The sequence below is a fragment of the Panthera pardus genome, unplaced genomic scaffold, assembly GCF_024362965.1.
Source record: "Panthera pardus isolate Hobbes unplaced genomic scaffold, ASM2436296v1 HiC_scaffold_12, whole genome shotgun sequence".
NCBI classification, from domain to species: domain Eukaryota; kingdom Metazoa; phylum Chordata; class Mammalia; order Carnivora; family Felidae; genus Panthera; species Panthera pardus.
In genome coordinates, this window is record NW_026526677.1 from 50,307,743 (window position 1) to 50,327,153 (window position 19,411).

General features: G+C 38.0%; 1 protein-coding gene across 6 annotated transcripts in view; it reads left to right on the forward strand.

Annotated features, from left to right (window-relative positions):
• Positions 1-19,411, forward strand: part of RIC3 (RIC3 acetylcholine receptor chaperone) — a 66,330-nt gene extending 46,919 nt beyond the window's left edge. For 2 of the 6 annotated variants that reach the window (XM_019456210.2, XM_019456211.2), the window contains exon 6: positions 15,052-19,411. In XM_019456210.2, the coding sequence (XP_019311755.2) occupies positions 15,052-15,524 (473 nt within the window). In that variant the 3' untranslated portion in view covers positions 15,525-19,411. Of the gene's footprint in view, positions 1-14,772; positions 14,847-15,051 lie in introns of all 6 variants that reach the window. The other 4 variants (XM_053900006.1, XM_053900007.1, XM_053900008.1 and 1 more) reach the window with 4 other exon arrangements.

The window sequence follows — 19,411 nt, forward strand, 5'->3', positions numbered from 1 at the left end:
TTGGTATTGTCAGTCTTTTTAATTTTAGCCATTCTAGTGAATGAATGGTGGTATCCCACTTGTGATTTTAATTTGCATCTCCCCAGTGATGATGATGATGATGATGATGATGAGCATTTTTTAATGTGTTTATTTGCCATCTCTATATCATTAGTGAAGTGTCTGTTCACATTGTTGGCCAGTTTTTTCATTGGGTTGATTGTTTTTATTGAGTTGCAAGAGTTCTTTACATATTCTGGATATGTTTATTATCAGTTATGTATTTTACAGATATTTTCTCCTAAACTGTGGTTTTGCTGTTTATTTTCTTAGTGGCATCTTTCAAAGAGTAGAAGTTTTATTTTGATGTTCAGCTTATCATTTTTCTTTTATGATCTTTGCCTAACTGAAGGTTTGCCTTCTATGTTTTTCTTCTAGAAAAGTAGTTTTAGCTTCTGTTTAGGCCTATGATCCATTTCGAGCTAGTTCTTCTATCTTGTGTGAGGCATTAGGACTGAGGTTAATTTTTTTCAAGTTTATGTCCAATTATTCCTACTTATTTTGTTACATTTAATTACTTTGGCATGTTGATATTCAGTTGACTGTGTATGTGTGGGTCTATTCTGGATTCGCTTTTTAAGAATTCTTTTATTCAAGTATAATTAATACACAGTGTGATTAGTTTCAGGTGTAAAATATAATGATTGAACAATTCTGTATGTTATTCAGTGCTCACCATGATAAGTGTACTCTTAATTCCCTTCACCTATTTCATCCATTGCCCGCCCACCTTTCTGGCAACCACCAGTTCTCCCTAATTTAAGAGTCTGTTTTTTTTGTTTCTCTTTTTTATTTGGTCATTTGTTTTCTTAAATGTCACATGTGTGAAATCATGTCTATACTTAAACCAGTATCACAATGTCTTTATCACTGTGTCTTTATATTAAGTCTTGAAATCCAGTAGTGTAAATTCAACTTTGTTTTTTTCCTTTTATTACAGAATTATTTGGTTATTCTAGCCCTTCATTTTCACATAAATTTAGGATCAGTATGTCAATTTCTATGAAAAAGCCCAATGGGATTTTGATTGGCATCACATTGAATCTTTAGGTCAATTTGGAAGAATTAACATCCTGGCAATACTGAATCTTCAAATCCATGAACATTTTATATTATACCATTTATTTGATCTTTAATTTCACAGCAGCATTTATAGTTTTCAGTGTATAGGTCTTGCACATGTTTTGTAAACTTGTGCTTAAGTAGTTCCTATTTTCGGTGATAGTGTAAAATTTCTAATGGCTTACTGCTACTACCTAGAAATACAATTTATTTTTGTATTCTGACCTTGTTTCCTATAACCTTTTTAAACACACTTAGTTCTAGTAGCTTTTTTTTTCTCTTTAGATTTCTTAGGGTTAGATTTTGTAGAATTTTCTACATAGAGAATCAAATTGTGAATAAAGACAGCTTTACTTCTGAGTTTCCAATCTGTACGTCTCTTATTTTTCTTGCCTTATTGCATTGGTTAGAAACTCTAGCACAATACTGAATAGAAGTGGTGAGAGCAAACATCCTTGCTTTCCTGATATTAGGGGGAAGCACTCACACATTCTCCATTAGTGTGATGTGAGCTGTTTGTTGGTTTCTCACGGATGCTCTTTTTCAGACTGAGGAAGTGTCCTTCTAGTGTTACTCTGCCAAGAGTTTTTAATCATGAATAGATAACAGAATTTTTGTGAACACTTTTTGTCAACTGAGATCATATTATTTTTCTTTTCATCTGTTAACCCAGTGAATTACATTGATTTTTTGAATGTTTAAACAACTTTACATTCCTGGGATAAACTCTACTTTGTCATGATATTCTATATGGCTAGATTCAACTTGCTAAGGACTCTTTATTTCTGTGTTTAGGAAAATTGGTCTATAGTTTTTCATTCTTGTAATCTTTTTGGTTTTGATTTCATGGTAATGCTGGCCTCATAAAATGCATTGCAATGTGTTCCTTCTTTTATTTTCTAGAAGACTTTGCATAATTGCTATTTTTTTCTTAAGTATGGAATTTTCTGATGACACCATTGGGGCCTAGAGTTATCTTGGTAAGATTTACATAACTATGAATTTAATTTCTTTAATAGATACAGTGCTGTTCAGGTTATTTCTTCTTGACTGAGCTTTGATAATTTATTTCTTTCAAGGAATTTACGTATTTCATCCAAATTGTCATATCTATTATTAGTATAAAGTTGTTTATATTACCTTATTATTCATTTAATGTATGTAAGATCTGTAGCGATGTTCTCTGTTCTGTCCTGATACTGGTAATTTGTTCTTTCTCTAATTTAAATTTTTTCTGGTCAGACTGGTGACAGGTTTATCTTTTCAAAAAACTATGTTTTGGTTTCATTTGTTGTTGTTTTACTACTTTTATGTTTCCTGTTTCATTGATTTCTGTTCTTTACTATTTCCTTTCTTTTGGTTTAATTCACTATTTTTTTTTTCTAGTTTCTTAAGGTGAAAACCTAGATCCTTGATTGATTCCCCTGCCCCAACCACTTTGGCTATTATTAATGACCTCTCTCTCTCTCTCTCCCCCTCCCCTCCTTCCCTCCTTCCCTCCTACTTCTGGTTCTTTAGTTGTACATTTGTTAGACCTTTGATATTGTCCTTACAGGTCAATATCAATGTATGGTCCGTTCTTTTTTTTTTTTCATGTTGTGCTTAATTTTGAATAATTATTCTTACTGTGCCTTTAAGTTTGTTAATCTTTTCAGTAGTATATGATCTGCTCTCCATCTCATTTAGTGTATTTTTAATTCAGATATTCTTTCTAGAAGTTCCATTTGGATCTTTTTTATAGATTTCATTTTCCATTCTTATATATTCATATAGTCTTCTACCTTCTTAAAAATATGAGGCATATTTGTAATAGCTTTTTAACAGTCTTGGCTGCTGATCTTATCTTCTGGGTCTGTTTCTAGTGAATAATTTTTCTCCCTGCTATGGCCCCTTATTTCATTGCCCTTTTTGCATGCCTGCTAAATTTTGACTGGATGAAAGATATTGCCAATTTTACACCGTTGGATTCTGTATTTTGTTTTAGTACTTTACATAGCTGTTGGACTTACTTTTAACACACAGTTAAGTTACCAGAAATCCATTAAAATACTTTTAACACAGTTAAGTTACCAGATTCCTTCAGGCTTGTTTTTAAGATTTGTGAGAATGGGTCCAGAGCAACCTTTACTCTGGCTAATTTAGCCCCACTAGTAAGGCAATAACCTCAAGATTCTGTCTGATGCTTCACAATGTCTTTGTACTCTGGCTAGTAGGAACATGAACTATTCCCAGCTATGTATGAGCTCTAAGAATCTTGAGGCCTTTCAGTAGTTTTTTCCTGGCCTTGGGTAGTTCCTTCACATAGATGCACAGATCAGAACTCCATTAAAAGCATGAAGAGTTGTCTCTGAAGATCCCTGGGATCTTTCTCTGCAAAGCTTCTTTCTTTCTAGTATTCTTCCCTGTAAATTCTAGCTGCCCTGGTCTCCCTAAATTGTAGTCTATCTTCCCAGCTCAGTGAGACCACTGGGCTCGGTTTCCCTTTTCTCGGGGATCATGCTACACTACTTAGTAATGCTTGGAAATCAGTGCGTCATATTTTTCATCTGGTTTTCTAGGTGTTTAAAGAAAAGGGTCCCCTTGTCTCCATCATTGCTAGAGCTGAAGAGCCTACACATTTAACAGTGAAGTGATTCTGGATATACTAAGTTAGGGATAGAGAAGAACCTTTAAAAAATAGAAAAAATGGTTGTGAATATGTACTGGCTTTTTAGCAGGAAAGGATTTCTTCAGCATAAAAGTATTACAAGACCCATTCATAATAAAAACTTTCAGAAAACTAGGAATAGAGGGGAATTTCATCAACTGGATAAAGAGAATCTACAAAAACCTACAGCTAGCATTATGTTTAATGATCAAAGATAAATGCTTTCCCCCTGAGATTGGGAACAGGCAAGGGTGACTACTCTTATTCAGCATAATCCAAAAAAATAGGTAGTGTAGTAAGGCAGGTGAGGGAAATAAAAGGCATACAGATTAAAAAGGAAGAAACAAAACTGCTCCTCTTTGAAGATTACGTGATTGCCTTTGTAGAAAACCCCAAGGAATCCATTTTTAAAACTGCCGGGGTGCATTCAGCATGTGTTAGATTACAAGATAAAAATACAAAAATCTTTGTATTTCTACATAATAGCAAAGAATATGTTGATATCAATTTTATTTATTTATATATTTTTGAAAGTTTATTTTGAGAGAGCGCGCATGAGTGAGAGGCCAGAGAGATGGGGAGAGAGAGAATCCCAAGCAGGCTCTGCATTGTCAGCACAGAACTCATGAACTGTGAGATCATGATCTGAGCCGAAATCAAGAGCTGGAGGTTAACCAACTGAGCCACCCAGGCTCCCCTGGACAAGATTCTTCTAAAATGTTTACGGAGGAGCAGAGAAAATAGAATAGCTAAACAATTTTGGAAAAATTGGAGGAATTAGTTTACCTGATTCCAACACTTATTATATAGGTATAGTAATCAAAACTGTGTGATACTGGTATAGGACCAGACACCTAGATCAAAGAACTGAGAACCCAGAACCACATAAATATGTACAGCTGATTTTTGACAAAGTTACAAAACCATTTCAGTGGAGTTAACAAATGGTGCTCTAGCAACTGGATATCCGTAGCAAAAAATAATCCTCAAACCAAGGTCTACATGTTACACAAAAATTAATTAAAAACGGGTCATCAACATAAATGTAAATGGTAAAACTATAAACCTTTTTTGAAAAAATTTGCCTAATCCTAGGCATCCTAGAAAATCCCAAGGATTTTCTAGAGTTTTTAGGCTTGACATCATAAACACAATTCATAAAAGGAAAAATTGATAAGTGGATGTCATCAAAATCCAGAACTTTTGCTCTGCAAAAGACCCCGTTAAGATGATGAAAAGTCATGCTACACAGTGAAAGAAAATATTTGCAGATCACATGTCCAACGAAGAACTTATATCTAGAGTATATAAAGAACTCTCAAAACAGGGAAAAATAAACAATCCAGTTAGGAAATGGGCAAAAGATATGAACTGACTTGCACCAGAGAGGAGATACACAGATGGCAGATGAGCACATGAAAAGATGTTAAACATCATTAGCCACTAAGAAAATACAAATTAAAATCACAATAAATACCACCACACATCTAGCAGAATGACTAAAGTAAAAAAACAGTAACAACACCAAATGCTGACAAGGATGTGGAGAAACTAGATCCACTGTGCAACCTGAAAGTTGCACTCCTGGGCATTAACCTCAGAAGTGAAGACTTATGTTCACATAAAACTTGTACATTAATATGCACAGCAGCTTTATTAGTAGTAGCCCCAAACTGCAAACAACCCAGACATCCTTTACCAGGTGAATGGTTACAAACTATGGTACATTGATACTTTGGTATACTACTCAGCAATAAAAGTAAATTATTGATATATGCAACAACCTGGATGAATTTCCAGATAATTATACTGAGTGAAAAAGGCTAATTCCAAAAGGTTCCATACTGTGTGATTATAGGACATTCTTGAAATGGCAAAATTATAGAAATGGAGAACAGATTGGTAGTAGTTGGCTGAGGTTGAGGAGGAAATGGGGCAGGAGGGACTAGGTGTGGCAATAAAAGGGAAAGGGAAATATAAGGAATCCTTGTGGTGATAGAAATGCTCTGTATAATAATTTCATCGATATTAATATACTGATTGTCCTATTGTAGGATAGTTTTGCAAGATACCATCATTGGGAGAAGGTAATGATACCATCATTGGGTAAAGGGTACAGGGGTTTCTATATTTCTTATAACTACATGTGAATCTACAATTACATTTTTTAAAAGCAGTGAGAGGATGGAGAACTGTCATGCTACTGGAAGTCGAAAGAAAGCTGGAGTTGCCATACTTATATCAGACAAACTAGATTTTAAATTAAAGGCTGCAACAAGAGACGAAGAAGGGCATTATATAATAATTACAGAGTCTATCCATCAGGAAGAGCTAACAATTATAAATGTCTATGTGCCGAATATGGGAGCCCCCAATATATAAAACAATCACAAACGTAAGCAACCTTATTGATAAAAATGTGGTAATTGCAGGGGACTTTAATACCCCACTTACAGCAATGGATAGATCATCTAGACACAGGATCAATAAAGAAACAAGGGCCCTGAATGATACATTGGATCAGATGGACTTGACAGATATATTTAGAACTCTGCATCCCAAAGCAACAGAATACACTTTCTTCTCGAGTGCACATGGAACATTCTCCAAGATAGATCACATACTGGGTCACAAAACAGCCCTTCATAAGTATACAAGAATTGAGATCATACCATGCATACTTTCAGACCACAATGCTATGAAGCTTCAAATCAACCACAGGAAAAAGTCTGGGAAACCTCCAGAAGCATGGAGGTTAAAGAACACCCTACTAAAGAATGAGTGGGTCAACCAGGCAATTAGAGAAGAAATTAAAAAATATATGGAAACAAACGAAAATGAAAATACAACAATCCAAACGCTTTGGGATGCAGCAAAGGCAGTCCTGGGGGAAAATACATTGCAATCCAGGCCTATCTCAAGAAACAAGAAAAATCCCAAATACAAAATCTAACAGCACACCTAAAGGAAATAGAAGCAGAACAGCAAAGAGACCCCAAACCTAGCAGAAGAAGAGAAATAATAAAGATCAGAGCAGAAATAAACAATATAGAATCTAAAAAAACTGTAGAGCAGATCAATGAAACCAAGAGTTGGTTTTTTGAAAAAATAAACAAAATTGATAAACCTCTAGCCAGGCTTCTCAAAAAGAAAAGGGAGATGACCCAAATAAAATCATGAATGAAAACAATCATTACAACCAATCCCTCAGAAATACAAGCAATTATCAGGGAATACTATGAAAAATTATATGCCAACAAACTGGACAACCTGGAAGAAATGAACAAATTCCTAAGCACCTACACACTTTGAAAACTCAAACAGGAAGAAATAGAAAACTTGAACAGACCCATAACCAGCAAAGAAATTGAATCAGTCATCAAAAATCTCCCAACAAATAAGAGTCCAGGACCAGATGGCTTCCCTGGGGAGTTCTACCAGACGTTTAAAGCAGAGATAATACCTATCCTTCTCAAGCTGTTCCAAAAAATAGAAAGGGAAGGAAAACTTCCAGACTCATTCTATGAAGCCAGCATTACTTTGATTCCCAAACCAGACAGAGTAAAAAAAGAGAACTACAGGCCAATATCCCTGATGAATATGGATGCAGAAATTCTCAATAAGATACTAGCAAATTGAATCAACAGCATATAAAAAGAATTATTCACCATGATGAAGTGGGATTCATTCCTGGGCTGCAGGGCTGGTTCAACATTCGCAAATCAATCAATGTGATACATCACATTAATAAAAGAAAAGAACCATATGATCCTGTCAATCAATGCAGAAAAAGCATTTGACAAAATTCAGCATCCTTTCTTAATAAAAACCCTCAAGAAAGGATAGAAGGAACATATTTAAACATCATAAAAGCCATTTATGAAAAGCCCACAGCTAATATCATCCTCAATGAGGAAAAACTGAGAGCTTTCCCCCTGAGATCAGGAACACGACTGGGATGCCCACTCTCACCGCTGTTGTTTAACATAGTGTTGGAAGTTCTAGCATCAGCAATCAGACAACAAAAGGAAGTCAAAGGCGTCAAAATTGGCAAAGATGAAGTCAAGCTTTCACTTTTTGCAGATGACATGATCTACATGGAAAACCCGATAGACTCCACCAAAAATCTACGAGAACTGATACATGAATTCAGCAAAGTTGCAGGATACAAAATCAATGTACAGAAATCAGTTGCATTCTTATACACTAATAATGAAACAACAGAAAGACAAACTAATCCCATTCACAATTGCACCAAGAATCATAAAATACCTAGGGATAAACCTAACCAAAGATGTACAAGATCAGTATGCTGAAAACTATAGAAAGCTTATGAAGGAAATTGAAGAAGATACAAAGAAATGGAAAAACATTCCCTGCTCATGGATTGGAAGAATAAATATTGTTAAAATGTCAATACTACCCAAAGCAATCTACACATTCAATGCAATCCCAATCAAAATTGCACCAGCATTCTTCTCGAAGCTAGAACAGGCAATCTTAAAATTTGTATGGAACCATAGAAGACGCCGAATAGCCAAAGTAATACTGAAGAAGACCAAAGCAGGAGGCATCACAGTCCCAGACTTTAGCCTGTACTACAAAGCTGTCATCATCAAGACAGCATGGTATTGGCACAAAAACAGACACATAGACCAATGGAATAGAATAGAGAACCCAGAACTGGACCCACAAAAGTATGGCTAACTAATCTTTGACAAAGCAGGAAAGACTATCCAATGGAAAAAGTCTCTTCAACAAATGGTGCTGGGAGAACTGGACAGCAACATGCAGAAGAATGAAACTAGACTACTTTCTCACACCATTTGCAAAAATAAACTCAAAATGGTTAAAGGACCTGAATGTGAGACCAGAAACCATCAAAACCCTAGAGGAAAAAGCAGGAAAAAACCTCTCTGACCTCAGCCACTGCAATTTCTTACTTGACACATCTCCAAAGGCAAGGGAATTAAAAGCAAAAATGAACTATTCAGACCTCATGAAGATAAAAAGTTTCTGCACTGCAAAGGAAACAGTCAACAAAACTAAAAGGCAACCAACAGAATGGGAAAAGATATTTGCAAATGACCTATTGGACAAAGGGCTAGTATCCAAAATCTATAAAGAACTCACCAAACTCCACACCTGAAAAACAAATAATCCAGTGAAGAAATGGGCAGAAAACACGAATAGACACTTCTCTAAAGAAGACATCCGGATGGCCAACAGGCACATGAAAAGCTGCTCAACATCACTCCTCATCAGGGAAATACAAATCAAAACCACACTCAGATACCACCTCACGCCAGTCAGAGTGGCTAAAATGAACAAATCAGAAGACTATAGATGCTGGCGAGGATGTGGAGAAATGGGAACCCTCTTGCACTGTTGGTGGGAATGCAAACTGGTGCAGCCGCTCTGGAAAACAGTGTGCAGGTTCCTCAAAAAATTAAAAATAGATCTACTCTATGACCCAGCAATAGCACTGCTAGGAATTTACCCAAGGGATACAGGAGTGCTGATGCATAGGGGCACTTGTACCCCAATGTTTATAGCAGCACTTTCAACAATAGCCAAAGTATGGAAAGAGCCTAAATGTCTATCAACTGATGAATGGGTAAAGAAATTGTGGTTTATATGCACAATGAAATACTACTTGGCAATGAGAAAGAATGAAATATGGCCTTTTGTAGCAATGTGGGTAGAACTGGAGAGTGTTATCCTAAGTGAAATAAGTCATACAGAGAAAGATAGATTCCATATATTTTCACTCTTATGTGGATCCTGAGAAACTTACCAGAAGACCAATGGGGGAGGGGAAGGGAAAAAAAAAAAAAGGGAGGGAGGGAGCCAAACCATAAGAGACTCTTAAAAACAGAATAAACTGAGGGTTCATGGGGGGTGGGAGGGAGGGGAGGGTGGGTGATGGGTATTGAGGAGGGCACCGGTTGGGATGAGCACTGGGTGTTGTATGGGAACCAATTTGACAATAAATTTCATGTTAAAAAAATAATAAAAGCAGTGAAAAAATTTAAGGGAAAGGATAGTGTACTCTGAATACATAGAACTTTTACTTTCTGTAGATTAGAGAATACCACAAAACTTAAAGCCAACACTAAACAGGAAAAACATTTGTGACATGTATGACTGAAAAGAAGTTGATACCTTTTAGTATATAAAGAATTCTATAATTTATAAAACACTGAAATCCTCCTACGTAGGCAGTACACAAAAGAAAAAAATGCACCTTGCTAACAAAACATTAAAAAGTATTTCAGTCTCACTAGTAATCAAGGAAATAAAAACTGGAATTCATTTTATCCTCCAGATTGCAAATCTCTTTATATAACCTTGTCCCGATATCCTGTTCATTTTCTGTCTACCTCTCAGGTGTTGAAATATACAGAATTTAGGTCCAAGTGATATTAACTTTTAAATATAGTAGCCTGTTTTAAGTATTTCTGAACAATGGCATTAAATTTCTAACCACAGTATCAATTATTTTACATTGATAATTTCTACCGATTCATTGTTCACTGCTTTCTCATATGCAGTATGTTCTTTCTCAAATTTTTTTATTTTTTTTCTTTGTATCAGAGTTCCTAAGTGTTTCCACCCCTACCCTGTCACCCCCAAGTGTACTTGACGATTACCTGGATATCTGCATGTGTCATTTTTCACTTTGATACAGGTAATTTTGTGCTATTTTTCCTTACACATCTGAAGATGATTTGCTTCAAGAGGACTTGCAAATAAAGTTGCTTTATTTTTCTTTGATATTGAAAATGAGAAATCTTACCACAGTCTGATTCTTCTTCTCTGTAGGGAACCTGCTTTTAGTTAGCTAGTTTGTTTTCTGTCTGAAAATTCATAATCTTTTAATCCTTACACATTTGAATTTGGGCAGGTTCATTAGCATATCTGAGTGTGTATGAAAATGTGGATTTTTCATAGTATTTCTGTCTAGCATTTAGTGAGTCTTTTCCATCTGAAGACTTGAGTCTGTCTTCAGCTAAGTGATCTTTTCTTTTGTAACTTTTTTTTTTTTCTGGTTCTTGCTTCCATTCAACCTACTCTGCCCTCATTCTGGAATTCCAGTGATTTGGAGATTGGGTAGTCCCGGGCCAGCTTTCAGTGCAGTGTGTATTTTCTCACAGTTTTTATCTCCTTTTCATTTTTACCTTTGTCTTAGAAGAATTTCTGGACTTTGACTTCTAATATACTAATCTGCCTTTTAGCCATGTCCATTTTGTTTGTTTATTCAAAAAAATGTTTTTTTTTTTTAATGTTTACTTTGAGACAGCAAGTGGAGGAGGGTCATAGAGGGAGAAAGGGAATCCCAAGAAGGCCCCATGCTGTCCATGCAGAGCCCAGTGCAGGGCTTGATCTCACGTACTGTGTCCATTTCAATCTATTTTCTCCCTTTCTCAAGTTGAAATATTTTCTATTTCTTTTTTTTTTTTAATTTTTTTTGTAATGTTTATTTATTTTTGAGACAGAGACAGAGCATGAACAGGGGAGGGGCAGAGAGAGGGAGACACAGAATTGGAAGCAGGCTCCAGGCTCTGAGCCATCAGCCCAGAGCCCGACGCGGGGCTCGAACCCACAGACCGTGAGATCGTGACCCGAGCCGAAGTCGGACACTTAACCGACTGAGCCACCAGGTGCCCCAATATTTTCTAATAGTTCTTTTTTTAATTTTTTTTAAATTTAAATCCAAATTAGCAAATAGTGAAACAATGATTTCAGGAGTAGATTCCTTAATGCCCCTTACCCATTTAGCCCATCCCCCCTCTCCCAGCCCCTCCCGTAACCCTCAGTTTGTTCTCCATATTTATGAGTCTCTTCTGTTTTGTCCCCCTCCCTGTTTTTATATTATTTTTGTTTCCCTTCCCTTACATTCATCTGTTTTGTCTCTGAAAGTCCTCATATGAATGAAGTCATGTGATTTTTGCCTTTCTCTAATTTCACTTAGTGTAATACCCTCCAGTTCCATCCATGTAGTTGCAAATGGCAAGATTTCATTCTTTTTGGTTGCTGATTCTTTTTGATACTCCATTGTATATATATACATCTTTATCCATTCATCCATCGATGGACATTTGGGCTCTTTCCATACTTGGCTATTGTTGATAGTGCTGCTATAAACATGGGGGTACATGTGTCCCTTCAAAACAGCACACCTGTATCCCTTGGATAAATGCCTAGTAGTGCAATTGCTGGGTCGTAGGGTAGTTCTGTTTTTAGTTTTTTGAGGAACCTCCATACTGTTTTCCAGAGTGGCTGCACCAGCTTGCATTCCCACCAGCAGTGCAAAAGAGATCCTCTTTCTCTGCATCCTCGCCAACCTCTGTTGTTGCCTGAGTTGTTAATGTTAGCCATTCTGACAGGTGTGAGGTGGTATCTCATTGTGGTTTTGATTTGTATTTCCCTGAGGATGAGTGATGTTGAGCATTTTTTCATGTGTTGGTTGGCCATCTGGATGTCTTCTTTGCAGAAGTGTCTATTCATGTCTTTCGCCCATTTCTTCACTGGATTATTTGTTTTTTGGGTGTTGAGTTTGAGAAGTTCTTTATAGATTTTGGATACTAACCCTTTACTGATATGTCATTTGCAGATATCTTCTCCCATTCCGTCAGTTGCCTTTTAGTTTTGCTGATTGTTTCCTTCGCTGTGCAGAAGCTTATTTTGATGAGGTCCCAGTAGTTCATTTTTGCTTTTGCTTCCCTTGCCTCTGGAAATGTGTTAAGAAGTTGCTGCAGCCAAGATCAAAGAGGTTTTTGCCTGCTTTCTCCTCGAGGATTTTGATGGCTTCCTGTCTTACATTTAGGTCTTTCATCCATTTTGAGTTTTTATGTATGGTGTAAGAAATTGGTCCAGGTTCATTCTTCTGCATGTTGCTGTACAGTTTTCCAAGCTCTAATAGTTCTTATTGCCTGTTTGCTCCCCTTTTTATACTGAACCCTGGTTGGGTTTTATCAATGCAGTATTATTTTTAATATTACTGGGAATATCCATTATAAGTTGATATTAACTCCTGTTTCCTACATTGACTATTTTGTTTTTGTTTTTGTTCTTTTAGGGCTGTTTACATAGTTTGCTTAGTTTGGCTCCCCTGCTGACTTCCTTTTAGGATCAGTGAGTTTTGCTCATATTTTTAACAAAGTTCTTGAATAGCCAGTAATGTTGGCAGATAATGGGCTACCTTAGAAGCCCATTTGTGAGCCTATTTGATTTTCAGCAGGCCTCCCCCTCTTAAACTAAAGCCAGATAGCCATGGAACTCCAAAGGTAGGCTTTGTTCTTGGTGTAAGGAGAAGGCAGGAACATGCCAGAAAATGGACATCTCTTAAGCTATTCAGTGACTAGGAGCTAACTAGCAAGTAAGCCTCCCCAGGACCCCCTGCCCTTGACCAAGGAGGCAGTGAGGGCCTTGGGTAGCTAAACTCTTTTACCTAGCATTCCACCCACACACAGTAAGTTAAGCTTGGGAACTAAGATTGCATTGGCAAGATTCTTAACCTACTACTATCAGTGATGATGAGGGTATAAGATGGACAGTTGTATTTTTGTGTGTGTGTGTTTTGTTTGTTTTGTTTTTTTACATCACTGGTAAAAATAAAAGTGTATATACATTCTTCTGGAAAGTAATTTGGCAGGGTGTAAAAAACGCTTTTAAAATGTCTAATCCTAAACTTTAGTTCTCATATTTCTAGAAGTGTATCTTTTTTTAAGTTTCTTTATGAGAGAGAGAGAAAGAGAGAGAATGCACCCACATGTAGGAGAGGGGCATTAGAGAGAGGGAGAGAGAGGAAAAGGAGAGAGAGATTCCCAAACAGAGCCCAACTCGGGGTTTGATTTCACAAACTGTGGGATCATGACCTGAGCCGGAATCAAGAGTCAGACGCTTAACTTAGCCACCCAGACACCCTCTAGAAGTGTATCTTAAAGAAATGTGGAAGTGGACATAGATTAATATTCAGAGATCTTAGCTGCTGTGTTACTTACAATAAGGGAGCATAGGAAAGAATCTACAGGTTTTACAGAAAAGGCATGGTAAGGCAGGTGAGTTATGTAGCTGTATGATGGGATATTTTGCAGACTTTAAAATGCCTAATGACATGGAGAAGTGCTCATGATCTAATATTGAATGAAAAAATGAGTATATGATAAAAAGGCCAGAAGCAACACAACAAATTATCATCAATGGTGGGATTCTAGCTGACTTGTGTTTTCTTTTTAAAACTTGTCTGTGTTTTTCAAAATTTTTACAGTGAGTCTGTATGATTTATGATTAGAAAAAAAAACCAGTTCATGTTGTTAAAATATGTCTCTCCACACTCTACACTGCATAAAAAAGAAAAAAGACCCTTTTCAGAATTTGCAGGCAAAAAGTGGTTTGTATTAGGGTTGAAATTTGCCAATTATCATAATGTGCAAATGGATTTTGAATTCTCCGGCTTTTCACATCGTGTAGTGTGCACGGCTGCTGTTGCCAGCTCTGGCATATGAGCTCCACCGAGGCCCATCTGCCGCTCTGGCGCAGCTTGCCTGACACAGATTTATTTCATTTCGTTCTTTAATTTGGCAACATTTTGTCTTTTCTCATTATCATAGCTGGAATTCAGTACCAGTACTACTTATTTTGCTTACCGGTTTGTTGTCTCTTTTGTTCTATTTTGTGAAGACCAAGAAGCCAACAACGGGGATTGTGTCTTGTGAAAACCCAGTTCCTGTCCTTCGGGATCTTGGGCATGTCTTGCTGGAGTGTGCTCTCTCTCTCTCTCTCTCTCTGACACTTGCAAGCCATTTCAGTTCTTTTGATTAGTGGAAGCCTTCGTGGTTTATTTTTTCGAAGAGCTTAGTGTTCCTTTTCTTCTCCTCTCCCCACCCAGGAAGATTTGGAAATGGTTCCAAATAGAAATTATAAACATTAGCCTTGAGCTATGCTCTCTGGTGTTTGGTACTTTTTGTTTGTTTGTTTTTAACCGAAGGCTCATGTTTGTTTAATCTTCATCACTACAGCAGAAGTTGGTGGTGTGAGACTTCCGCTCCACCCTAAGCACCCTGCACTTAAGAAGAGTTTTTCTTCTGAATTGGTTTGTATTTCAAAGAACACGGGTAGTCTGCCAGATTGCTAAGAATTTACTCAAGTGAAACTTTAGAACTGTTAGAGTCCTCTTAGAGATTTCTTGAATGGATTTGTTGGGACAGGATAGCTGCTGCCTAAGAAGCCTCTTTGAGCCTAATACAAAGAATGTCTCTTCAACACAAAGTAAGACTTTTTGCTGCTTTTTTCTCTAGGTTACCCTGAAGAAACTTACCCAATTTATGACCTTTCAGATTGCATCAAGCATAGGCAAGAAACCATCTTAGTGGATTACCCTGACCCCAAGGAACCGTCTGCTGAAGAAATAGCTGAAAGAATGGAATTGCTAGAAGGTGAAGAATCAGACCATTTGGGGTGGGGAGTGCCCACTGACCCCAGAGTCCAGGAAGATAATTCTGTTACCTCATGTGACCCAAAGCCAGAAACATGTTCCTGCTGTTTTCATGAAGAGGAGGATCCTGCCGTCTTGGCAGAGAATGCTGGATTCAGTGCAGACAATTACACTGAACAAGAGGAAGCCACCAAAGAAGTCTGGCCCCAAGACTTCAGGGATAAAGGGTTGGACATGAGCACTGATAAAGCACATACAGATGGTACATTGAGGAAGCGGAACCCCCAGGGTTTGGAGTTGAAAACAGCTGGTTTGGGGAAGTATCCATTAGTCTAGTCCCAAGGTGACCTTTCTCTCCCTTCTCCGATTTCATCCTTGGCCCTGTGCCCTATACTTCATTCTGTGTTTAAATATCCTAGCTAATCAGGCCACTACCATGGATATCATGTATCCTTCCTGGTGCTCAGACACCTGTCACCTTGTAAAACACGGTAGCAATTAGTATGAACATAATACAGCTTCACTCTTTATGCCTTTCTTCCACCAGAGAGTCGATCCACTGAGTAATTATGTTTGATCTAGTGTACACTCAGGGACAGGGATCTAACTCCTCGTGCTAGGAGTAGCAGATGGTTTACCTGTGAACGAACATCAGTTTACACGTGATGAGGACTTATGGTTGCAAAAGTGAAGATTTCAGAGTCCAAGATGTCTTATTCTGTGGGCCTTGAGCAGGTTAGTGGTCTCCTGGGTTCAAGAAGAGAACATTTTTTCTGAGTATGATGGGGCCAGAGCAGGGTAGGACTCTGCTGTGTGAGCTGAAGCCCGTTTGCCACAGCAAGGGCCTTTTTAGGAGCACTGTTGCTGCCTCAGATACCTGCTTTTCTTCAGAGTAGCAGAAGACCCCAGTGATTTGTGAATGAGCCCGGAGACCTGTTGGGGGACTGTTTTGCTCCAGTATTGCCTGGATCTCTAGCTTCCTTTATCCCTGTTGTGTTTACAGAACTGCCAACCCAGAAGCACCTTTATACCTCTGGCCCTCAGTGGCCAGAAGAAGGTTTAAATAGAGACTTTTTAGGCCTTGCCCTCCAGATCCAAGGTTTGAGGCTGTTAAGGCTACAAGAAAGCCGTGTGAGAATGCTGGTCCTCCATGAGATGCTCAAGTGGCCAGAGAGCCAGGGATAGGGAAAGAATCCATGTACTTATAGCAGTCCTGGCCTGGAAGGTATTTCTAAATGTTGTGCCCTCTGCAACCACATGAATTGAAACAGAAATGAGGATGACTGAGCTTGTAGACAAAGTGCCAGCCCAAAAGGGAAGTTGCAGCGTGTGTCTTTTGCAGAGAACCAATATAGCAGGGGCATATAGCCCCTATAGCTATATAGGCCAGGGGAAGAGACTATTTGTTCTCTATTCAGGTATCTGGGTCTTTTGAGAAGGGTCGGGAAAGTAGGAGGTAGGTTATGACTGAAAGGATTTTGACCAAACTAAAGACCTCATCTCTAAGGTGCCATCTGCCATGTGTCTTCTGGAGATAAAACGGCACCCAGGTATCCTGGCTAGTAAAGATGAGTGAATTCAGTTTACATGTAAGACCTGAGTTTAAAGAAGACACATTCCCAAGAACATTCCCAATCACAAAATGCAGAAGATGTGAAAATTAAATTATGTGAGGATAGATAGAGCTTTTGGAGTTCCATTGTTCCTAGTTGTCTAAGATGCCAGGAAAATAGTTAAAATCACACATCTAAGCCTATAGACTGTCAAAAGGTATGGGATCATATTAATATGTCAGCTACCACTAGGCATTTCTTGTTGATGAAATTAACATTTTTGTTAGAGAAGTCATTGAAAACTGAGTCTGTAGGAAGTATATTGCATCTATCTCTGTGTAGAATATTTGATTCACTTTAAAAGAATGTAGTTTAAAATGTACTATAAATGATCTAGATGTAATGCTTAAGGTAAAAAATAATGTAGGTGCTCTGAACTGTTTTGATAAATTGTTTTCCATTATTTCCTTTTATTCACTGTGAGGGGTTGATTTATGAGGAGTCCTGGGTCCCTGGTTCTGATTTCTTTTTTGCCTTAGTATATATGTTTCCATTATTAAGATGTGTTTGTTTCTAGCTTGTTCATTCATGTGTTCATTTAGACACTGCCCAGGGGTAGGCAGTGGGAGCAGGGGCTCAATTCCTAACTTTGAGAAACAAAATTTGGTGTGGGAGCCTTGTCTAATTTATTATTTTCGGTAAACTATTAACTATAAAAGGGCTCAAGATGGTGAATTCTGCAAGCAGAGAAATGTCGGTCATGATTCCATCCATGCCTATTCTGTCCATAGAGTCTTGTTGGGTCCTTAACCCTTCTGAGTCTTGGTTTTCTCCTATCTAGTGCAGGGGAGTACAAGTCCAGGTCTCATAGGGTAGTTAGGAGGATTAAACGTGAACTCCTCAGTGCATATAAAACAGCATTAGCCCTCCTATCTCATACATAACCACTCAATAAGTGGTAGATAATTTACTTTTCTTGTACAAGGCTTTATGCTGTAATTGAGACATGGACCCAAATCTATGGAAACATAAAGATCATTTTGGCCAAAGTACTTCCAAGACACTTGACGGGCGAGTTGGATCTTGAGGCGTGCTGAGAACTTCAGGTGGCCAAGGAAGAGAACATTCTCGGCAGAAAGGGCAGTGTTAGACAAACCTGGTGTTAAAGTGTATGGATGTTCAGGTATTTTTGAGGATGGTATGTAAGGTGTTGCCTAACCAACTGTTGAATTTTGAATGTTAATATTTGGGGGAAATTGGCTTATGGGAATAGTTCCTCCCAGAAGTACTAAGAGCTCATGATGGTTCTTGCTGCCCTAGCTCTTGGTTGGCTTAAACAGCAATAATAAATATTAACATATTTATATTTTAGAAATTTTGATTATTCACCAGTTGTTTAGTCTTTTGGATTTTCCAGAATTATTTTATCCTTCAGGGATGACAATTATGTGTACATACAACTCAGGATGACCAAATCCTAGCACTGGTTTTCATTGTCATGCCTGCTCTCGCTCTCACCATTGTCTTCATTTTTCAGAACTGGTCTGGGCTGTGAACTTGGATGAGCCCCCAGGTACTAGTTTTCAGTGACCTTTGAGCACTGTGGCAGAGCATGGAGGACAGTTGGCCTAGGAAGCCACTGCGTCACCTGGGACCATGCTTGGTTAAATCAGGTGGGTGATCCAGCCAGGAGATGCTCTTTCCTGTCCAATAAGAGCGAAAGAAAGCACCTTGCTAGCTCTAAGACTGGCAGTATACACACTCCAGAAACTACACCCAGGAAGGAAGGTGTGTTGAAGAATGGAGGCATAGTTGACCTTTAGAAGAGATGGCCTAGAAGAACCACACTCTCTGTACCTTCTAGGGCTTGGGTGATCAATGACTCATGGTACAAACTAAGACGCTTTGGGGAAAGGGGACTTTAATTATAATTATGCCAACACAATAGGTGTAAACCAGGCCCATCCTGGATGTATTTAAAAGACTTGTTTTTGACCTAACCACTAAACAAAAACCTCTTCCCTTTTTAGTAAGAACCTGTACTGTTGTTTTCCACAGAGGCAGAGCCAAGGAGATACAGGCCAAAATTATCTTAGCCACATAAAAACTCCAAATCTAGGGTAAAAAATAAACCAACCCTATTTTTGTTCCTAAGGGCCAGGCCCTCAGGGTGACACTCAGGAACCAAACAGCCCATTCTTGCAGAGGACTGTGGTTAACTTCTATCCTTAACTATTCTTCCAGCCTTTCCCAGCCTGTGTGTATGTGTGTGTGGTTCTCACCATCCTTAAATTTGAAGAGCACAGCCAGAGACAGGACAGCCTCAACCCACATGATAGTGTTTCCAACCAAGCCATGATGCCTTCCCACCCACCCCCAAGGCTCTTAGGACAGAAGGAAATGAATGGTGTAGGAAAAAACTTTAGGTAAGAAAGGTTTTTTTCTCCTTTTCTACAAAGAAAAAAATGCACAGTCATGTTGAAACAGTTCAAGTTTAATTTGTTGATATATGGTCTGTACTTAGACAAACACTAAGTTCTACAACATATATAATGTCAACATGGGAAAATACCAACTTTGTCATTGCACATACCAGTAAATAAATACATTTGCTCAAGAATACCAAAGAGTTTATTCAAAAAGTCACTTAATAAAAGCACAGTTTTGCAA